General features: G+C 42.1%; 1 protein-coding gene across 4 annotated transcripts in view; it reads right to left on the bottom strand.

Annotated features, from left to right (window-relative positions):
- Positions 1 to 979: 979 nt before the first annotated feature.
- Positions 980 to 23,307, bottom strand: part of SMAD9 (SMAD family member 9) — a 39,240-nt gene continuing 16,912 nt past the window's right edge. For 2 of the 4 annotated variants that reach the window (XM_035115958.3, XM_088668225.1), the window contains exons 2-7: positions 20,908 to 21,515; positions 7,913 to 8,167; positions 7,236 to 7,346; positions 5,031 to 5,252; positions 4,128 to 4,384; positions 980 to 2,057 (exon numbers count right to left, since the gene is read on the bottom strand). In XM_035115958.3, the coding sequence (XP_034971849.1) occupies positions 1,914 to 2,057; positions 4,128 to 4,384; positions 5,031 to 5,252; positions 7,236 to 7,346; positions 7,913 to 8,167; positions 20,908 to 21,319 (1,401 nt within the window). In that variant the 5' untranslated portion in view covers positions 21,320 to 21,515 and the 3' untranslated portion in view covers positions 980 to 1,913. Of the gene's footprint in view, positions 2,058 to 4,127; positions 4,385 to 5,030; positions 5,253 to 7,208; positions 7,347 to 7,912; positions 8,168 to 20,907; positions 21,516 to 23,307 lie in introns of all 4 variants that reach the window. The other 2 variants (XM_060273774.2, XM_060273775.2) reach the window with 1 other exon arrangement.

Raw genomic sequence — 23,307 nt, 5'->3', positions numbered from 1 at the left:
AGCATATTAGGATAATTGTTCTAGGGAAATTACTGGTCACACTACTGTCTTCTTAACTAAATAGGCATAATACATCGCATGAAAAAACAACAACAAACAAACCCCGGCGCGGGAGGTGAGAATTAGATGTGCGAGCACCAGCCATCTGTTTAGTATAACACATAGTTCCAGCACTGGAACTATCCTTCTTTTGGAAAGCAAATTTTAAAACTTAAGGCTTGAAATGATGTGGGCACAGCATGGTTGAAAACTTGGGAACAGTGCTATGTTTGTGTGAAGAATCGGCACAACTTCTACCGTGTTTCTCATATTATAAGTCATGTCTTATAATCTTTTTTTCTCAAGAAAATAAGCCTATGGCTTATTTTCGGGGGGTGTCTTATTATTTTTTAAAAAAATTACAGTATGGTACCTCCCCTGTCCGGCGCCCGGAACTGGCTGCTGCTGCGCTGCTGGGCGCGTTGTCGGCGCTTCAGCAGGGCACGCTGCTGGGTCCTGCCGGGTCGGGGCTCCACGCGGCGCGCGCTGAGGCTCTTGCCGGGTCTCGCCGCCGGGTCGGGGCTCGGAGCAGCGCGCGCTGCGGCTCTTGCTGCGTCCTGCCGCCGGGTCGGGGCTTGGAGCAGCACGCACTGCGGCTCTTGCCAGTCCCGCCGCCGGGTCAGCGCTTGGCGCGGTGCATGCTGCTGGACATTTTGGAGGGGCAGCAGCAGCCGGTTGCAGGCGCTGACAGGCATCTTCCTCTTCCATGGCGCCATCCAGACCTGCTCCCACCACTACGGCTTATTTTTGGGGTATGTCTTATATTTCTTCAACTCAGGAAAATCCTGCCATGGCTTATTTTGTAGGGATGACTTAAAATATGAGAAACACGGTATGAGATCGGAGGGTGGGGTTTCCTTGCCAAACAGTTTTGTTCCCTTCCCATGGCTGACAAAAGGTGCAATAAATTACCCCAAATAATGACAAATAGGCCATTTAATGGAGGGCAGGCCTGCAAATGCTATTTATTTGTGACAAATAAATGGAATCTCTGCGATCAGAGGCAACACATTCTGTGTTGAGTACTGCCCTGCCAGGGGCAAAACAGAGGGTATTCAAAGCCGTTCACTGCTGAGCTTCCAGAGGCAACTGGTTGACTATTGCAGAAAGTCGACTAGATGGAGCTTCATCTATTCTAGCAAGGTTTTTACAAGCCAACTTTGCTTGATTTGCAAAATGCATATGGGCCTGTAGAATTTAACTTCGCTTAGTGCATAATTTTATTAAATTATTATTTATTTATTAAGAATACAAATGAGGGTTGCGGGTGGCGCTGTGGGTTAAACCACAGAGCCTAGGGCTTGCCGATCAGAAGGTCGGCGGTTCGAATCGCCGTGACGGGGTGATCTCCCCTTGCTCGGTCCCTGCTCCTGCCCACCTAGCAGTTTGAAAGCACGTCAAAGTGCAAGTAGATAAATAGGTACCGCTCCAGCGGGAAGGTAAACGGTGTTTCCGTGCGCTGCTCTGGTTCACCAGAAGCGGCTTAGTCATGCTGGCCACATGACCCGGAAGCTGTACACCGGCTCCCTCGGCCAATAAAGTGAGATGAGCGCTGCAACCCCAGAGTCGTCCGTGACTGGACCTAATGGTCAGGGGTCCCTTTACCTTTAAGAATACAAATAACACTGGTCTTATTCCATTAACCACAAACTGGCCTGCCAAACCCAAACATCAATACCTTTGTCAGCAGGCAGCAACACAACGGATCATACAACCATCTTATGAACTGAAAAACACTGAACATAGCGTGACAAAAATCCACCAACAATATACTATATACATAAACTTTCATATATTTACAGCTACATACAGAAATTTAGGTTGGCTGCAACGTGAGAAAGTTCTGCATCCCATAGGTGGTTGGTAGAGGATTCTTAAGAAACAGAGGAGATTGGGTTATGAGGCGACCCCATTTGCGTCAGCACCTTATCTAGCCATTGCAATGGTCCATGCAGGTGGATCTCGATCCAGCACGGAGTACTTGTGACATCCTGCCGATGATACTCCGCTCCCCAGCCCTACAAAACAGATGGACAAATGCCAAAGGATTTTTTTAAAAAACATCAAACACTCACATTGCATTTGCCATCTTATTCTTCTTTCTGTCAAGGCAGATCAAATTTTAGCAATAGAAGTTTGTGATGGCCAATGGCTGAGCAATAAAGTATAAAATTAATCGCAGCAAGATAAATTCGTTCATTCAAGGACATTCGTTCATTCAGAGACAAACCTGCAGTAAAGCAAAAAAGCTCCATTGCATTGTCTCAATTTTGAACAGATTTTACACTCTCTTAGGTCATTATCTAGGGTGCTAAAGGTCTGCAGCTCAAATGCACTTGCTTTGAGGATGGTTTCTGAATGACTCACCTGAATGGCTCACAAATGAACATATGAACTGCATTCACTGAGCAGCACTGTGCTTGGAGGCGATAAGATTGTGAGTTGCTGTTTCGCACAGACAAATCATCACTCAGTGACAAATCTTCACCCATCAAAAAAGCACACATTTTCTTTCATAAGGCGTATATTATTAGAGGAAGAGAGATCAGATTTGTGACCCAGTCAAGTGAATATTTTCTCTTACCTTGTTTTGGTGTAAGGTGCAAACCTCGAACATATTTATAGTTTTTAATGTGTACATTAATGTCAGGTAATCACTCCTATGTAAATCACCCAAAATCTTTGTTTTAAGGCTCTTCTATTTGTTACTAAGTTCAACATGTCAATCACAAGCCGCTAATACATGGGTAGGCAACCTAAGGCCCAGGGGCCGGATGTGGCCCAATCGCCTTCTAAATCCAGTCCGGGAATCAACGTATTTTTACATGAGTAGAATGTATCCTTTTATTTAAAATGCATCTCTGGGTTATTTAGGGGGCCTGCCTAGTGTTTTTACATGAGTAGAATGTGTGTTTTTACTTAAAATGCACCTCTAAGTTATTTGTGGGGCATAGGAATTCGTTCATTTATTTATTTTTTCAAAATATAGTCCGCCCCCCCACAAGGTCTGAGGGACAGTGGACCGGCCCCCTGCTGAAAAAGTTTGCTGACCCCTGTGCTAATAGGATACAGAGGTGGCGGAAGGAAGAAATCAGACTTTGGAGAGAGGGGGGGGCATCTGTTATGCAGCATAATGCTCACGTCTGACTTTATATGAACGAAACAGTGTCTGACACAGCATATCACCTCTCATTAAGTGGTTCTTTAACCCCCTCTGCTGGTAGTTTAAAAACACTGACAAGTATATGAAAGGTGACTATGCCCAAGTCACAAAACACACTCGTTTTGCTTCACTGGGCTACCCATGGGCTACCCTTCATATAAAAAGCTGGTGTGCCACCAACTTATATGATTAAGATACTAGAATCATAGAATCATAGAGTTGGAAGAGACCACAAGGGCCATCCAGTCCAACCCCCTGCCAAGCAGGAAACACCATCAAAGCATTCTTGACAGATGGCTGTCAAGCCTCTGCTTAAAGACCTCCAAAGAAGGAGACTCCATCACACTCCTTGGCAGCAAATTCCACTGTCGAACAGCTCTTACTGTCAGGAAGTTCTTCCTAATGTTTAGGTGGAATCTTCTTTCTTGTAGCTTGAATCCATTGCTCCGTTTCAAAGGATTCTAGGTAAATATCAGGAGTATCCGATTCGTACAGGCTGTTCACCCAAATAAGCAGATTGAATAACTAGATGTCCTTGTGTATAATTAGACCAGAAGATTGCCACAGAAGAGTGTGCACCTGTATAAGATGTGGCTATTACGTGGGTTAAACAAAAGCCACCCACGTTTCCTCGACTGCCTTCCAATAACTATGGTCAGGAATAGGAGGTGCCACCTTGACAAATTACAGAGGCATGTGGCAATTTCCCCAGTCACTCTTACTTGAATCCTACGTGAGGGTTGGGTAGAAAGGAACTAACATGCAGCGCCTCACGCAAGCAACACCTTCTTCCCCCATGTCTGAATTGCAGAACTTGCTTTGCTGACTGCTGTTCAAAAAAAAGCTCCGCTAACAATTAATCGTGCCACTTTGGCAGCTCACAACCGTGAGGTTGGGGGTAGAGAAGACAGAATGGAGTCCTTACTTTGACGAAGCTCATTCGGATGGTGCACATCTTGGTCAGCTCATACACCACCTCAAAGCCGTGGTTCACGGACTGGGCCAGCAACTGGGCAAAGAGCTGGTTGTTGAAAATCTTCAGGCTGCAGCCGCTGGGGATCTTGCAGACGGTGGCAGGGTGGAAGCCGTGCTGGTAGTTGCAGTTGCGGCTCTGTACAAAGATGCTGCTGTCGCTCACGCACTCTGCGTACACCTCTCCCCCCACGTAATACAGGTGGACACCTGAAAAGGGGAGGTGGGGGAGAGGGGAAGAAAAGAGACAAGGTTTCAACAGAGATAAAAGCAAATTCATTCATTCATTCACTGCATTTATGTACCGCCTTTCTGCCAAGGCACCTAAGGCAGTTTACAGTTTTTGAAGTACTAAGACAAAAGATGGAACACTATTATTATTATTATTTTCGTATACCCCACCCATCTGACTTAGTGCGTGTAAAATTGGGGGTGAGGGGCATAGTCTACCTGCAGCAGATCCTGATGTAGTCTGTGCCTGCCCCCTTCACCAATTAAATTTGCCAATTCAAAATAGTATACTATTTGCTTAACAGTGCATTGTGTGATATACAGAATACAAAAAAATGACACTTTTTTTCGAGAAAGAGAGACATTATAGTCTTAAAATATAGTCCATCCTAAAAAATCTGTGCTAAGTTTTGAAGGAGCCTACTCGCTGCAGGGTTCTCACTCTTTGGAAAACAAACAAAGTGCTCCTGAGTGGCCTGCTCTTTATACCTCCTGGTGTAGGACCCGTATTCAAGTGTACAACCCAACCTTTGAGTGCCTTGGAACGCAACCCCAGCGTAAATGGGGAGCAGCCTGCAGCCCTAAACATTATTTGCTACCACTGCAATAAGGGGCTTTCTCTCACCCTTTCCTATGTGCCTCCTGGTGTTTTCTATAGTGGAATTCCTGTTCACGTTAGACAGCAGCCCAAGGCAGAACCTGTTCTTATTGTTCGACGGATCTGTGAAGCCATCTATCAGTATGCTTCGCGAAGAGGCCTGAAAAGTCTCTCCGACTCGGTTGTTGAGTTCATAGTAGGCTACCGAACACCAGTGCTGCGGCTCCTCGTAGCAAACGGGCCGGAAGTCTGGAAGGAAAGTCAAGAATGAAGAAAAGAGGCAGGGCCACCCCTTCCCTCACAACAATATGTCTAGTCACATATGCTGTCAGGAGTTGCCTCCATGGCAAGTTCCTTTTCTGGTTCTGGCTGCAGTAAATGACAAAAGGGATATTGATCAAGGGTGAAGAGCAACTGACCTATGAGGAAAGTGTTTGATAGTGTTTGGGCACCATGAGGTGAGCTTTTATGCCCCCACCATGTCACCTGATTCTACCCTGATTAACTTGGCATGACGTGTATTCAGCAGATTTGTCCTGAAGTGGATCTGATCCTTCTGTGCACATAAAATGTAATATATTGCTTTTATTTTCTGATTGGTGACAGCCCCAAGCATTACATACGGTGCACTTCTGACACTGCTAAAGAGTGCCTGGCAATACATCAAATCCACCACCCTCAAGTTGAAGGCTGCAAGTCACTATCACTCCTACCATAGGGCAAAAACAAGGAATAACTCATGTCCTGAAGCAGGCGGAATAATTCTGTTCTGATTTGAATTATAGCAAACTCGGGAAAGGGGTCGAAGGGATCACAAAGCACCCTGAAAATATCCACTTTGCTGAGCTGCGGAATGGAAAGGGCAAACACGACTTGAGCAGCCTTTGGAAAAGGAACAGAGGCTAGAATAGAAAGCATTAGAGTGGCTTTGTACATTACAAGGTATGATTTACGGCAGACGTAAGCAGGCACCAGCGCAGTCACTTTCTCCACTACACATTGTAAGTGTGATGTTCCAAGGAGAACTGGACCATTAGCACGTCCTCCTTTCAGATGTGATAATATGGTGATGAATGAAAAAGCAAAGTGTACTTTGGCACCTCCGGTCTCCTATGTGTTGAGGATGGATGGCTGCAACCTTACTGGTCGCTGCAACTAGAGACAGCAACAGCGGTACTGCAAGGGAGCCTTCGAACTTCAATATATCAAATATTGTAAGCGGTTCCAATTGTCTTATCTCAAAAACAATGTTAGAGATGGTAAGTTCAGAAAAGGACAAATGCATTAATTAACCTTCACTTTATCAATAAAAAAAATGGACTTACAAAACCGCAGCTGTAATCAGGAGCATGGAAAGCAAAGCATGGAAAGCTCTCTGTAGGGTGTTCCCCTGACACTGCTGAAGTGGGATTTTGGATTATGTTTGCCTCATGCTGCTGCATGGCAAACAGATTTGGAAAATATGGGGTGTCTCAACAGCAGCATGCCTATAGGGGTTCTTTGGATAGGCCAATAGGCCTACAAGATACTAACCAATGGAATAGTGGCCTTAGTCTGTGGAGATTTTTTTTTAATGCTTTAAGAATGTAAAGGAGTGCCTCATGCAGCCCTTGATTTGATGGGATCATTGGTTGTCACATACATAGAAAGCACAACCTGAACATGGACTAGAAGGAATTTTTTTATTTTGTATGGACTAGAATGATTCTGCTTCCTTGGGCTTTCATTTATCAGCCTAATGGCTGTTTTCTAAACTCAGATTACAGGTAGGTAGCCGTGTTGGTCTGACGCAGTCAAAATAAAAATAAAAAATCTTTCCAGTAGCACCTTAGAGACCAACTAAGTTTGTCATAGGTATGAGCTTTCGTGTGTATTTGAAGAAGTGTGCATGCACACGAAAGCTCATACCTATGACAAACTTAGTTGGTCTCTAAGGTGCTACTGGAAGGATTTTTTTTATTTTTATTCTAAACTCAGAGGTAGCCTTCAAACAACTATCTAGCTTACCAATATTCCAGCCACATCAATTAGAACCATTCCAATAATACTGTATTCTACTGGTTCAGCACTGGAAGCAATTTTTGTTAAGCATCATTTTTAATCCAGGTAAAGGATTAGATTTTTTCTTTTTTCCTGTCAGAGGCCTATAAATCAGGCATAGCTCGTGTCATTTCCCCCTAGAAAACAATACAAGTATTTACATACTTTCAGGTTCTCCATCGGCAGATTTACCTCCATTGGGCAATGACAGGACTAACTGATTCTCTGGGGTTGCATGCACAGAGCGTCCATGGTGGTTTCCTGGTGTTTCTCTCACGTTGTAAGGCGGAGGTGGCGTTTCGACTAGAGAGGGGGGAAAGAAAAGGAGAAAGCTGCTGGGCCTGCCATTTCATTAACTGACTAGTTTACGTTCACTGGAGAAGGACCAAAACCTTGGTTCTGACTTAAACTGAATCCGTGTCTCATCCAAATTAAGATGGATTTTCAACGGTTTTTGTTTCAGATGAAGGATCAGAAGCAGGGCCTAAGCATCCCTTGTAAATATTTCGACAGTGCACGTCACATGAAATGATGAAAGAAATACAACTGCCAGCGCCAAAATAGTACGGATTGTATGCTTTCGTATGAACCAAATACCACACAAAATTTGATATTCCATGTCCCCCATTTATCTACTTGCACTGGCGTGCTTTCGAACTGCTAGGTTGGCAGGAGCTGGGACAGAGCAACAGGACCTCACCCCGTCATGGGGATTTGAACCACCGACCTTCTGATCGGCAAGTCCAAGAGGCTAAGTGTTTTAGACCATAGCGCCACCCTCAACCCTCTTGTCCCCAAAAGAGAAGTCACTGTAGACTCGTTTATCAGCACTGGAAAAGTGTTCAGGGAGACTGACATTTATTTTTTACCTGTAAGTTGATAAGGACTTCCTGGTGTAGAGGAACTTCTGGGGGAGTCCGGGTAGTTCATGCTGCTAGGGGACTGAGAGAACATGTTGGGGGACGCCGGGAGAGGGGGGCATGGAGGATGCTGAAAAGAATCAGGGTAGGTCGCGTTATGAGGCATCAGCGGCTCACTGTGAAGAGATGCGTTCCGGAATTTGGCAAGGAGGCTGAGGTGAGGGTTGAACTCACTATGTCTTGGAACCAGAACCGGAGGCAACACTAGAACAAGAAGAAAAACATGTGCGGTGTTAAAAGCAGTTAGGGGCACAGTTTGAACTGGTGTTAGGCAGTTTCCCCGTTTGCCTCTCTTGCCCAATTAGTCTGGAAGCAGCTCTCCAGAATCTCCTGATCCTTTCACTTAAGAGACGCCAGGGATTGAATCTGAGATCTCCTGCAGCAAAGCACACACCATACCACTGAACTTTCATGCAAGAACGTATGCAATTCCTGGAATGGTGGTGGTGGTGGTGGGGAAACATGCAAATTCAAATTAAATAACCTGTGAATGCATATTAGGAATTTCACAAGTGGAGACCTGTGAAAACTCTTTGTCCTTAAGGCTGCAAAGGTCTGAAAATTGGTGGGCGAAAAGACACTGAAATCTCAGAAACCACAGGTGGTGGGGGAAGGAAGGAAGGAAGGAAGGAAGGAAGGAAGGAAGGAAGGAAGGAAGGAAGGAAGGAAGGAAGGAAGGAAGGAAGGGAGGGAGGGAGGGAGGGAGGGAGGGAGGGAGGGAGAGCACTACGCAGAATTTTCAGTGGTGCAAGTAGCAAGGCTTCAATGCAGAATCTGAATCACCTTGGCATATATATTTTAAAGACAAAATTTATAGGGTACAAAATCTCAAATAACAAAACATATTTATTCTAAGCATCCAATTAATATAACTATTCAGAAAATGTAAATTACTGTTTCCCAAGTTCTACGAACTGATAAAAGTAAAATCATGAATGTGATGCAATTAATATTCCAAACATCAGGTTAACAAATAGAGAAAATGTGCAAAAACATGCTACGTATGAAATGGGAAATGAGGCTGGCTGGGAAATAACTGGCTTCCACACTAGCAAAACAACAACAACCACAAGAGAAAACTCTACTTTATCTATCCCATCAGAAATAAAGACCACTGTATGGCAATAATAATATTAGGGTGGTGATTAGGGATATCACACATATATTTGGAGAATTTTACCATTATACGTGAAAGAGCCACCTTCCCATCACTGCAAATGGAGGGGGGTCTTTAAAATAAAAACCTACCCATTCCACATTTACCAAATGTTGACAGAAATTTGAAAGATCAAGTATTACAGAAGTCAGAGAAACTATTATAGGGCAATAAATCCCAAGGGCCAGATGGAATTACCCCCAGAATATGATAATGCTTTCTGCCCAACATATTGTTAACTCCATTAACAGATGTAATAAAAAATACATGAGAACAGAAGATTTGTTGACTCATGGGTCTAGAAACACTGACTGATCTCTCCCAACATTTCCCCCCACCCAACTAAACACACCCATGGGGAAGAGGGAGTGCTAATTTGACTAAGAAAGGGGTATGGGACTTGGAAGAAGTGTTTTCACATCTCCCTCCCTGAATTATTTTCCCCAATCTAATTCACAACCTCCCCTGAAGTTGCAATTGGCCAGGAAGGAGAACAATAATAGGCAAGCCAGGAAAGGATCCAAGGAATGAATCATCATATCAACCAATATCATTATTAAATTTATGATTACCAGGTGATGGCAACAGTATTAGCAAGGAGGTTTAAAATAATTAAAGGACACAATATTCATTCCCCCCCCCTGCTCTTCAGCAACACCCAAGTTGCTAAACTAAACAGCAACACCCAAGTGTAACTTACATATATCAGTGGTAAGGCAGTCCCTGCCTTCAGGATTACAATCTAAAATACACAACATGAAAGAGAATGGGGTTGGGAGGAAAGAGGAACATTGTAGTGTCATTCTGTGGGGGGGGGGGCGTGGCAGTCACATGGCTCCTTGGCATGATGCTATGCTATGATGAAATTTTGGGGCATTTAGTGGGGATGGTTTTGGGGGCGGCAATGGACACCCAGAAGAGCTCTGTTGCTGCTGCCACAGATTGCAGCAAAACAGAATTTTTTTTAAAAAATTATTTATTTAAAAGAGGAATCCCAACCACTTGCAGAAAGTCCCAGGTTCAATCCTCAGCATCTCCAGTTAAGAACTGGTAAGTGTCCCCTGTCTCAGACCCTGATGTGCCTCTGCCAATCAGGCTAGGCCAGGCATCCCCAAACTTCGGCCCTCCAGATGTTTTGGACTACAATTCCAATCTTCCCCAACCACTGGTCCTGTTAGCTAGGGATCATGGGAGTTGTAGGCCAAAACATCTGGAGGGCCGCAGTTTGGTGATGCCTGGGCTAGGCAATACTAAGCCAAATGGAACAATGGTCTGACTCAGTCAGGGCTTCCTGCGCACACACACCCAACTTGAATCTTTTTGAATAATCTTAAGCTCAAGATACATAAATGCAAGAAAGAAAGGGGTTTTCCGTGGCTATATCTGCACTACACTGCAAATGAGTCAATGGAAGAGATTGGCTGAAGGACAAAAACACATCTTTTTGCCATAAGAATAGATGCAATTATTGTTACTTTGGAGGAAAGTCCATTGGAGCAATGCCACAGCCAAACGGAAGTAAACAATCATTTACTCAAGAGTGGACAATTTTATTGCTGAGTTAAACAGATGTCAAACAGATAAACAACTATACAACTTTCCGAACACAACTGAAGGCAGGCCTGTATTGGGATGCCCTTAATGTTTGATGTTAAAACATTAACATCCTAGGTGGGTCAGAATTATGCAGTGAAACAAATGCCTCCATTTCCCTCCCTACTATCCTGTGCAACCTATAGGACATATGAGATTACACAAAATTAGGGTTTTTAAATCATATTTTTAAAAAGATATTAGTTGAAGGAAATGTCTGTGCATGTATCAATTTAAAAAAAAAATATTTCCAGACAGGAACTGAGGTTAAATTCCAAAAAGCTGATACATGAGGTGTATAAATAACTTTGGAAGAGACTAATCAAGAACTGCAAGCAATCAGGAAAGCAGGTTGATCATTTTAGAGGCCAATTCCAAAGACTGTAGCTGAAGATCAATTTACAAATACACATTGTCCATTGACTCATAACACTCAAATGCACATACTGTATTTCCAGATTTGGGCATAGTCTCTGCCCATAGTCTCAGATACCAGGTACAACCCATGCTTTCGCTCTTATGCTCCCCCAGTGCTCTCTCAGAAGAAAGGGCAAGAACTAGCAAAACAAGGAAGACCAAAAGCATAGGCTTGGCATACTGCTTGGCAGAGGAGCCTAATTCCAGAAGTGTTCAGGTATGGCCGCTCCCTGAACCAGTCTTGCGTACTGGCTTCAGAAGGTGAGGCTGGCCAACACTGTAAATCCCAATTATCCTAGCAATGTGAGGGAAGGTGAGCTCACTTGGGACCTAATCCTCTCCACATCATCGACAGGATTTTCCAATCCTTTCAGAGTGCAGGTGTGACAATATTGTAGGACAAAAAACAACCACCACCTTAGGCTCTGTTAATGAAATGTCTCTTGTTTGTTTTCCTGTGCTCCCTCCTACAACATCCTGTCGTGAATTTCCATGAGTGTCCACAGTACCAGGGAGGCAAAAAGCAGCTGGGAGGACATACTGTAGATTGGGTAAATGGTGTCAGGGTACCCCAGTAAAGGGTTAATGAGTCCATGCCCTAGGGGTGCTTTTCAATGGGTATCTATGTGTTGGGTGACTAATGAATTACAGTATTCCTTGCATAACATCTAGTATGGCTTTAAGAAAGAAGCTTCCCCCCCCAAAAAAAACCCTCTGAAGTTTCAGCACCCTGGACAAGTACAAATATGAGCAAGAACCACAAGGAGAGAGAAACCTTTGGAGAAGCAAATGCAATTAAGGCACCTACATTCCAGGAATCCACTTCCACAACAGCTTTTTTCCACACCTGATTTGTGACTTTAGGGCAGCGCTTGAAGGAGGAGACAAGAGTTTGCAAAACCACAGCAGCAAAGTGAGGTAAAGCAGTCATTTGTCTGCTTCACTAAGTGCAGAACAGAAGCACAATCCAAATCTGCCATGGCACATCTGACCAATTTAGGGTAGCTCTGTAACTACACAGAACATTATGAGCTTAGTTGCAAATTATTTCATTACAAGACCACAGCACTGTTCTAACAGCGCAAGTATAACCTGATGTGTGATTTACACTGAGAGAGCGGGGGAGAATGGTTGAATCTAGATCAAGGGAAGTAATAGTATCACTGTATTCTGCTCTGGTCAGACCTCACCTGGAGCACTGTGTCCAGTTCTGGGCACCACAGTTCAAGAAGGATACTGGCAAGCTGGAACGTGTCCAGAAGAGGGCAACCAAAATGGTCAAAGGCCTGGAAACGATGCCTTATGAGGAATGGCTTAGGGAGCTGGGTATGTTTAGCCTGGAGAAGAGAAGGTTAAGGGGTGATATGATAGCCATGTTCAAATATATAAAAGGATGTCATATAGAGGAGGGAGAAAGGTTGTTTTCTGCTGCTCCAGAGAAGCGGACACGGACCAATGGATTCAAACTACAAGAAAGAAGATTCCACCTAAACATTAGGAAGAACTTCCTGACAGTAAGAGCTGTTCGGCAGTGGAATTTGCTACCAAGGAGTGTGGTGGAGTCTCCTTCTTTGGAGATCTTTAAGCAGAGGCTTGACAGGCATATGTCAAGAATGCTTTGATGGTGTTTCCTGCTTGGCAGGGGGTTGGACTGGATGGCCCAACTCTATGATTCTATGAATCTTACCTCCCCAGTGTAGTGGTCCCAATCCAATCCCCAATTCTTGGCTTTTTTAAAATGTAATGTATCTCCAGCATCTTGTCTAGTCTCCCCTTTATTCTGGAAAATTAGTCATGTATTTCTCTTCTCCCACTATTACATTTTTACAGGATTTTTTAGAATTGATATGAATTTGTTCAATTTCAATTGTTTTATGATTCTGTATATTTTCATGGTTGCAAGAGACTTCCGGCGAGCTGCGGCCATCGAAGGAAGCGCGGGATAGCCCTCCGGGGAATCCCGAACTTAACGGAGCCTTTAGAGGTCACGTGAAGGCTCCGCGGACCTCAAAAACCTCAGGGGGGGTTACCCTGAGTGTCGTGGCACCCAGCAGCGCCCTGCGTGCTCTCCTTCACCCGGTTTTTACTGCGTGGGAGCCGGGAGAAGGATTGAGCTGCGGGCGCGAAGGGGGAGAGACCACTGACTCCGTTAAGTGCAGTCTCTGGCTTCCGATGGTAAGCAGCAAGCTTCCTTAAATTATAATTAATCTGAGGAATAAAGAAGGCTGAAATTGATTTTGGATTGAAGTTAACAATCGGATTGATGAAGCTGTGGGGCGCAAAAAGGGAGTCCGTCCCAACAGCGGGGGAAAATGGCGCAGAGAAGTGATCGTAGGAGCTGAGCGACGGAAAGTGAAACTGTTTGCCTGCGGAGTGAGTTTTTCAGAAGTCCTTGATTACATTGTAACAAGGCAATTTTTTGAGGGTGGAAAAGAATTGCTTAGAGCTTTTATATTGTTACCTTGTCTCTTTCCTGGGGGTGGAACTGCAAGCGATCTGGGAACTTTATATTTTCTGCACTCTAGCCCTGAATGCAGAGGAGCTTTGAGTTGCCTGAGTGCTTTGCTTGTATCGCTGCAGCACCGAAGGGGAGAAAGACGGAGGCTGCCCTTTTTTTTTTCTTTGCTATAATTAAGAACAAAGTAAAAACGTTTCCCACCAACTGAGAGGCTGGAAAGGGGGGGTCGATTTTGGATTAAGCCAGCAAGTGGCTGAAGAGGGGTTTATTGCTTGGGAACTGCGGATCTGGGATTCTCCCTTATTTGGATTAAGCCTACAAGTGGCTGAAGTATTTGGCTTCTTTTCTCTTTCTTTTTTTGGGCTTTATCGGAGCGAACTGTGGATTAAGCCTATAAGTGGCTGAAGAGTTGCGAGACTTGGCTTCTTTGTTTCAGGTTCCAAGGGTGCTTTGACTGCTGGAGGGATAAAGAAAGAACTTGCTAGAAGGGTTTGATTTAATGTAAATAGAAACTGCTGGTTCTCTGTCTCTGGGAGTGGAAAAGTACTGGAAAGACTTGAGGTTTCAGAGTAATCCACCCAGTGGCAGACGGAATAATTGTTGATCCTAGGTATTGGAATCTATTACAGCGCCATCTGGGGGTGGTTGGGTTATTGCAGGTAAACTGTAGGAATTTATTAATACTGGTCCCCCTAGTGGTGAAGAGGGGAATTTCCCCTCTTTTCTGTTTTTTTGTAAAAGAATGGCTGGTAAAGAAGAAAGGAAGGCAGCAAGCACACCAAAAGATAGAAGAGGTTCAAAGCAAGAAGAAGTCAAGGATTTAGAAGCTCTATGGCAAAAAATTAAAGATGAATTTAAACACAGTGAACAACGAATGGATAAAAAATTGGGAGAGATCGATAAGAAGATTGAAGGAGCTGTGGGAGAATTATCAACCCAAATAAAAGATTTGTCGGTGAGATCCAAAACAATGGAAGAAACAATCAAGAAGACCCAAAAAGAGGTAAAGGAGGTTAAAAAAGAGACTGACAAAGTGAAAGATAGTATGAAGAAAATGGACCGGGCACATGAACAAATGCTTGATAATTTGGCATTAATTGAAATGAAGCAAAGGCAATTGAATTTGAAATTAAGGGGTATCCCTGAAGAATCGGGAGAAGATATTAAGTCAAGGATAATTGCCGAATTGGCGAAATGGATGGGTAAGACGGATGAAGAAGTGAGCCAGACAATTGTGAATGTATTCAGAATTAAGGTAAAATCAGCAAAGGCCAAGGCAAGAAAAGCACCTGGTGATTGCGTGGTGGTTCTCAACACAATGGAGATGAAAAATGAGATTTTAAGTTTGAGCTTCACCAACAAGCTAATCATCGGAGGCAAGCCTATAATCGTGTTTAAAGAAATTCCTGGAAGATTTTTGAAAAAACGTGACAATTATAAAGCAATGGTGGCCCTGCTTAGGAAAAATGGAATCCAGCATAGATGGGAATACCCCGAAGGAATAATGTTTTTCTATAAAGAGAAAAGACATGTGCTGACAAGTATGCATGACATTGGGAAATTCTTGAGAAAGTACGAAAAATTCTTGGGAGAGCTGAGCCCAGACCTGGTTATCCTAGCTGAAGCGACTGCAGAAGAGGAAGAAGAACCAAAACCACAAAGAAGGAGAAGAAAGAAAAAAGAAGGAGAGGAAGAGAAATCAGAAGAAGAAGAACAGGAAAAAGAGGAAGAGGATAAAGAGTCAGAGAGCGAAGAAGAGGAAGAAGATAAAGATTTAAGTAAAGAACCCGACCAAGACTAGATAAAATCCTATCTTCCTGATATTAGGAAGTAAAATGGCATCATTGAAGATACATACCTGGAATGTACATGGATTGAATAACAAAGTGAAAAGAAATAAAATTGATCATATTTTGAAGAAGAAAAATTTGGATATAATCTGTCTTCAGGAAACACATGTGGCGAAAAAACACAATTATATTCTTAGAAATAAAAGGTTGGGTAAAGAATTTATAAATTCAGTAGAAAATAAAAAGAGAGGAGTGGTTTTGTATATAAAAGACAAATTGGACCCAAATCTGATGTTTAAAGATGAAGAAGGAAGAGTGATAGCGGTCCAAATATCGACCCAAGGAGAAAAAATGTTGGTGGTGGGAATTTATGCACCGAATGAGAACAAAGCGGAATTTTACAAGAATTTGGAAGAAAGGTTAGCAGAGTATATGGACCAAAAGATAGTGCTTATGGGTGATTTCAATGGAGTGACAGTACCAGAATTGGACAGGACAAAGAAAAGGAAGAATGAAGGCAAGTTACCAAAATCCTTCTTTGAATTGGTAGAAAACCTGGGCCTAGTGGATATTTGGAGGTTAAAGCATCCTACGCTTAAACAGTTTACATTCTTTTCAGAACCAAATCAAAGTTCTGGAAGAATTGATCATATATGGATCTCCAAAGAACTAGTACCCAGGGTAAGTAAAATAGAGATAATACCACGAACACTATCAGATCACAATTCAATATTTATGGAAATGAAAAGCAAAGACCAGAATTCCTTTAGGTGGAGAATGAACGAGGAGCTTTTCGAAGATAAAGAGGTGGTAGTAAAAGCTAAGAATATCCTGAAAGATTATTTTCATTGGAATCTACATAAAGACACTGGACTTGATATGGTATGGGATGCAAGTAAAGCAGTAATGAGAGGCTTTCTAATACAGCAAAATAGCTTCCTGAAACGAAAGAAAGAAAAGAAGAAGGAGGAAATCCTGAAGTGTCTCATGGAAAATGAGAAAAACCTGATAGATAAACCAGAGAATCAACAAATCAAATATAACATAAAGATGTTACAGACACAATTCTCTATGTTGATCAGTCAGGAGATAGAATGGAAAATAAAGCAGATGAGACAAAAAAATTTTGAATCAGCGAACAAAACAGGAAAATTATTGGCATGGCAATTAAGGAAATGTCAAAATCAAAATATGATAGTGAAGATAAATATGGAAGGAAAAGTGACTGAGGAGCCAAAGGAAATAAAGAAAGCCTTTCAAAAGTTTTACAAAGAGTTGTATTGTAAAAAGAAAGAAGAGGAGAAGAAGATCAGTGATTATTTAAGCAAACACGGATTGAAACAAATCCCAGAAGAGGAAAGAAAGAAACTCAATAATAGGATAACAAGGCAAGAAGTACATCAGGCAATAACGAGAATGAAAGTAGGAAAAGCCCCAGGACCAGATGGATTATCAGCAAAATATTATAAAGTTTTAAACGGGCAGCTGATACCGATTTTAGAAGAAGTGATGAATGATATTCTTGCAGGAGGAAAGATCCCAAATACATGGAAGGAAGCGTATATTACATTGATTCCAAAACCAGGAGCGGATGGCTTAGAAGTCAGAAATTATAGACCAATTTCTTTATTGAATAACGATTATAAGCTGTTTGCAGACATTATGTCCAAGAGATTGAAAGAAGTTTTGAATGAAATGATACATAAGGATCAAGCTGGTTTTCTTCCTGGTAGACAGTTAAAGGACAACGTCAGACATATAATAGATGTAATAGAATATCTGGAAACCAAGATAGATAAGCCAGCAGTATTAATGTTTGTGGATGCAGAGAAAGCATTTGACAATATATCTTGGCAGTTTATGAAGAAAAATCTGGAATCGATGGTTGGCAAAGATTCTTTTTTGAATGGGATTGAGGCAATATATTCAGAACAAAAAGCAAGATTGATAATTAATAACACATTAACGGAATATTTTGACATCACAAAAGGAACTAGACAGGGGTGTCCCTTATCCCCTTTATTATTCATCATGGTCCTGGAAGTACTACTGAATAGATTAAGAGATCTTTCAACTATTAGAGGAATTAAAGTAGGTGCAAAGCAATTTAAAGTGAAAGCCTTCGCGGATGATTTGGTCTTAACTCTAGAAAATCCTAACGAAAGTGTTGCAGCGGCTATAGAAGAAATTGAGAAATTTGGACAATTAGCAGGATTTAAATTAAATAGACAGAAAACAAAGGTGATGGCAATGAATATGACGAAAGAGGAAAAGCAAGAGTTACATCTAAAATATGGGTTTGATGTGGCAAAAAAAGTAAAATACCTTGGAATATGGATGACAGCAAAGAACATTAACTTATATAGTGATAATTATGAACCAGTATGGAGAGAAATAAAGAAAGACCTGGAAAGGTGGACTAATATGAACATGTCATTCTTAGGAAGAATAGCAGCAATTAAGATGAATATCCTACCTAAAATGTTATTCTTATTTCAAACTATACCTGTGGTGAAGGGTACAAGACAATTTCAAGAATGGCAAAAGATTTTGTCAAGATTTCTCTGGCAGGGGAAAAAACCTAGAATAAAACATAAAATCTTGGTAGACAGAAAAGAACGAGGTGGTTTCTCCCTGCCAGATTTAAGACTTTATTATGAAGCGTCTTGTATGTGTTGGATTAAAGAGTGGATAACGTTGAAGAATACTGATCTGCTAGATTTGGAAGGTTTTAACAATAGATTTGGGTGGCATGCATATCTATGTTATGACAAAAAGAAGTCTCATACTGGGTTTACCAATCATGTGATAAGAAGATCTCTGTACGAGGTGTGGGAAAGAAATAAAATGCTGTTAGAGACCAAAAAACCATGGTGGGTTTCACCAGCAGAGGTATTAACAGTGAAGAAAGTAAATATGGAGGGGAGGTGGGCCACTTATGAGGAAATTTTGATAAGAACTGATAAGGGATGGAGACTTAAACCCTATGAAGAAATTAAAGAAGTTTTAACAGGATGGATACAATACCATCAAATAAATGATGTTCTTAGGGAAGACAGGAAAATGGGTTTTGAGGACAAAAGGTCCAAATTCCAAATAGAAGTGCTAGAAGGCAAAACAAAGCTTCTGTCAAAAATGTACAATTTGTTATTAGAATGGTATACGAAGGATGAGTTGACAAAAGAAGCGATGATCAAGTGGGCAAAAGATTTTGGGCACAATATTGATTATGACGCGTGGTTGAAATTATGGACTCAAACGTTGAGATTTACAGCATGTACTGCTTTGAAAGAAAATGTGTATAAGATGATGTATAGATGGTATTTAACACCAGTTAAATTAGCCAAAATGTATAGAATGAGTGACAAAACTTGCTGGAAATGTAAAGAGAGAGATGGTGAATTTTATCATATGTGGTGGACATGCGATAAGGTAAAAAGATTTTGGGAGAAGTTATATAATGAGTTGAAAAAGATGTTTAGATATACTTTCCCAAAAAAACCTGAAGCATTTTTACTAGGAATAATGGGAGGAGAGATTAGAAAAGAAGATCAAGTATTGTTTATGTATGCGACAACCGTGGCTAGGACTTTGTTAGCCCAAAAATGGAAATTACAAGAAATTCCAACGATTGAGGAGTGGCAGATTAAAATGATGGACTATGCAGAACTCGCAAGGATGACTTGCAAGATCCGCGAACAGGGGGAGACAAGGTTTCAAAAAGACTGGAGTAAATATGTGGATTATATGGAGAAAAATTGTAGATCTTTAAAAACACTTGCAGGATTGAAATAAATCCTATGAATTGACCAAATAGTCAAAAAGGAACTGCAAAAATGTAGTAAACAAGAAACCCGCATGAAGGGAGGGGGGGAAGTCGTAGCTCGGCAGAGTAAATTGTTAGATGAAAATTTATAATATTGTGTATAAAAGAATGTTTTTTTTATTATTTTAATTGGATAAATTGGAAATTGAATAAAAATTATTTAAAAAAAAATATTTTCATGGTTGCAAAGGACTGTTGTTATCCGCCCTGGACTCCAAACAGGAGGAAGGGCAGGGTATTTAAAACAAAGAAACACATCAATAAATAAAAATAACATTTTGCCTTTTCATCAGTGACTCTGAACTTGGCTCACACACTTCAAAAGAATAAATCCCATAAATAAAAACAAACGCTGTATCACAACAAATCACAGCACAGCTTATTTCACCTGATGGCTTTTTTTAAAAAAAAACCATGATGTTTGATTGCTACCACTGTGTCAGAGCACTGCCCAGCAAGACCTTAAGAGTAGAGAGGGAGGAGGCTGGGCAGGGACGACTGAGAGAAGGAGGACAGGAAATAGCAGTAGGAGAAGGGGAAAGGGTGGCAGGAAGTAGCCAGGGAGTGAAAGGGCTCGGGGATGTTGAGCAGGAGCCTCAGCACCGCTCTACCAGCTCAGGAACAGAGGGGAGAATTATGCAGGTCCCGTCAGCCAGGGAGACGCGGGAGTGGAAACGTAAAATGCAGAGGCGGAGAGTAGGGCTTCCCAAGTTTTTATGTTGGAGAAAAAGCCGCCAAAAGTTACTTCCTGGATCTGAGTCCGACAATACAGATGGCTGAGTGATGTCTGCTGCTTTGGACATATGTAAATAAAGACTGAAATATGTATAGCTTTGAGTGATCAGCACCATTTCTTGCGGAGAGCACCACCACCACCCTTACACACTATCACAAAGTAGCCTTTAAAATTACTTCCAACCCAAGTAGTCAGATTAATCACAAGCTTTAACAAGGCTGTTTCTATCCTGAAGCAGCAGGACTTGGTTCCTAGTTAAAAACAGCAACGTAGATTTCTCACCTAGAAAACTGAATCAGTTTTATTTCCTCATCAAGGAGTCCATATTTTCCTCTTGTTCTTATGGTTTCATAATGGGATTTCTTACAAAATATGAAACCCAATGCAGTGGTAGCCTTTGCATCAAAAATTATTTTTAGATTGGAGAGGGTGCAATGCTATGGGGAAACGAAATGTTTTCTCTGAAATTTCTCTGATAATCATAATTTGATCTTGGATCCCAAATTAGCACTTTTGTCACCTGAGAGCAACTTTAACCCTACGTTTCCACCTCCAACCCTAGTCTCTTTTCTCTTAGCTGTTGCCAAGATGGCAATAGCTGCTAAATGGGAAACAGGGGGAAATCTTATTTTGCCTTCACAGTACACATGGCTATGGGAAAAAGCAATTTCGGAACGCTTGACCCAATGCAAGAGAGTTATTCATGGACAGGTGAAGAGAGACAAATTTTTAGGCAAGCACTCTTTGTTCACTGGTCACATCCATAAATCAGCCCAGTTGTTACAACACATGGTATCTCTCCGGAGATTAATCAATGAACTTTACCATGTATGTACCTGTTACTTTTTGTAACCGACAAGCCAGTAATAGGCACTCCACGTGTTGTTTTGTTTATGTTTATGGCATTACTGTTGAAAACCAATAAAACGTAAGAACTTTTAAAAAAATTATTGGGATGATTTGCTTACCTGGTGTTTCCACGCGTCGATAATGGTAAGGATTAATGCACACTTCTTTCTGCTTTGAGCCAAACGGAAACTCGCAACATTCCAGTGCTTTCAGTTCATGGTGAGACTGCAGGTCAGGCCAGCGCCACACTCTGCAGTAGATGACATGGGGCAGCCCTTTGCGATGAGACACTTGCAACCGCCCATCCAAAGACCGCGGGATTGTCACACACTTGCTGGGCTGCCCGGGGCAGCTGAGCGCCCTTTCCAGTTCCTCCATGGCTCCCTTCTTCTTCTTTAGCTTCTTCACCAAGGAGTCAACAGCCTTTTCCGCCCACTTCTCCTCTTCATCTCCTTGCTTCCAGCCCAGCAGTCTCTTCACAGCCGGGCTGGTGAAGGAGAACAAAGAACTGATCGAGGTGCTGGAGTGCATATGAATCGGAGATAATACGTATGATTGCAAAGCAAGACACCAGATATGTAGCTCTTTCTTTCTTTCTTTTTTAAAAAAATGAGGCCTAAATTTCAGCACTGGGAGGACAGCTGCTTTCAAAATCAGGCTCGTCCACACATATCCAAGGTGTTGTTAGAGATATTTCATCGCAAGCGTCTCCCAATATTGAACAATTCTGCAATAAAAGAGCAGTGTTCTGTCAGACATGATACAGATACTTTTTCATCTCTCTTTTTAAAAACTCATCTTGAAACAGAACCAATTTTATTTGTTCATTTTTCTGCGTTTTGTTCACTTGAGTAAAATAAATAGAGACAGCATCTATATCACAACCAGACTCTTCAGCACTAGCAAAATTCAACAGGCACAGGATTGCAGCCACTTTAAAATAAACTTTACTCACTATGTAAATTACTATAAACTGGGTATGTAGTTAATGTCTTTCCACATAAAAACAAAAGCAGGGAGAGCCAAGAAAGGATCTTGGAACGCTATAGTTCTGCCTGTGAAGTTGCTAAGCTAGTACAGTAGTATCACGTCTTTAGATATCTAAAAGCCCACTGGATTGAATCCAACAAATCCATTTCATTTGCACAAGGACTTCCATTTCTGCAATGGAACTTCTCCCTCTCCTCCCCAGATCTACTCCTGAGTATTACGATGCAATACATGCAACAGAGAATAAACGTGTAAAAAATTGGCACTGTTTTTATTATGGTGGAATGATAATTCCAAGGTTATATTAATGTTAATCTGGGTCCTGCTGGACCTACATGTGCATCACACCCAGCAGTTATGATATTGTTATGGGTGTTGGCAGGGGGCAAGGATCTCCAAAAATTCCTGGGTGCCAGGTTCTCCCCATAATTTCTGAATTTAGGAAATGTGTTGGTTTGACCAATGGATTTAGCAAGGCCTAACAGATAAGTCAAGCCAGCTTCCTCAGGAGATTGGCTGAGAGGGGCCACCAAGGAACAAAAACACGTGATCACATGATCATAGTCATTGCCCTGACAAAAGGTGGGGCATTCGGTCTCAGACAAGAAGGGGGGGGTGGAGTCCCTCCCCCAACTGTGTGTTAACCAGCACAGATTTCTGATGACTTGTTGAAACAACAGTTTAAAATGAAGCTAGATGGATTCTATACTATTTCTCTTAAAGGTAAAGGTAAAGCTGAAGGAGCATTTCATTCTTAAAATTTCACTTTGTGTTCTTGGAGCTGTTCTGATTTCAATGCAATCCATTCTTAATAGCTGGACTTTGGAGGAAGATCCTACTATGGAGGCATTAGTACTTTTATCAGCCTTGCCAATTTACAACCAAGAAGATGCCTGCGGGCAGGGAGAAAAAAGGACTCTGATGATGACATGATCAAGAAGAATAAAAATTATGTACTGCTCTGTATGAATAGTAGACGTACACTGGGGACGTGCCCTTGACAGGGAGCATGCAGGCAGACTTAGAAAATTTTAGACTCTGGACTAAATGGCTTTTATTGTGGCCTCCCTCTGTAGATGGTAATTACTTCAAAATGTGGTAGGGCAGCCTTGATGCATTTAGGAGGCCTTCTGCTCATTCTGCTGAGCAGGCCCTGGACTGCAGGTCCAAAGTCCTGCCCCAATGGTACCAGTCATCACTACACCAGTTTAAATAAGTGGGCCAAAGCCATTTCCGAAGACCTAAAGCCCAAAAGCTTTACAAAGGTCAGCTGGCAGTGACTTCAAAGCCACATGGCCACTATGGAGAAAGGTTCTTCCTCATGCCCACCAGTTTCACTGACCTCAGAGGTGGATAAAATGAGAAGATATTCCACTGTTTATTTTAATGTGCAGGCAAGAGGGGTACAGGCGCAGTAGGTTCTTTGAATAACTTGGACCCAAGCTGTTTAAGGGGACGCGGGTGGCGCTGTGGGTTAAACCACAGAGCCTAGGGCTTGCAGATCAGAAGGTCGGCGGTTTGAATCCCTG

Source organism: Zootoca vivipara, chromosome 4, assembly GCF_965207765.1.
Source record: "Zootoca vivipara chromosome 4, rZooViv2.hap1.1, whole genome shotgun sequence".
Lineage (NCBI taxonomy): Eukaryota > Metazoa > Chordata > Lepidosauria > Squamata > Lacertidae > Zootoca > Zootoca vivipara.
The sequence above is the reverse complement of the archived record's forward strand: the minus strand, read 5'-3'. Positions and strand labels throughout refer to the sequence as shown.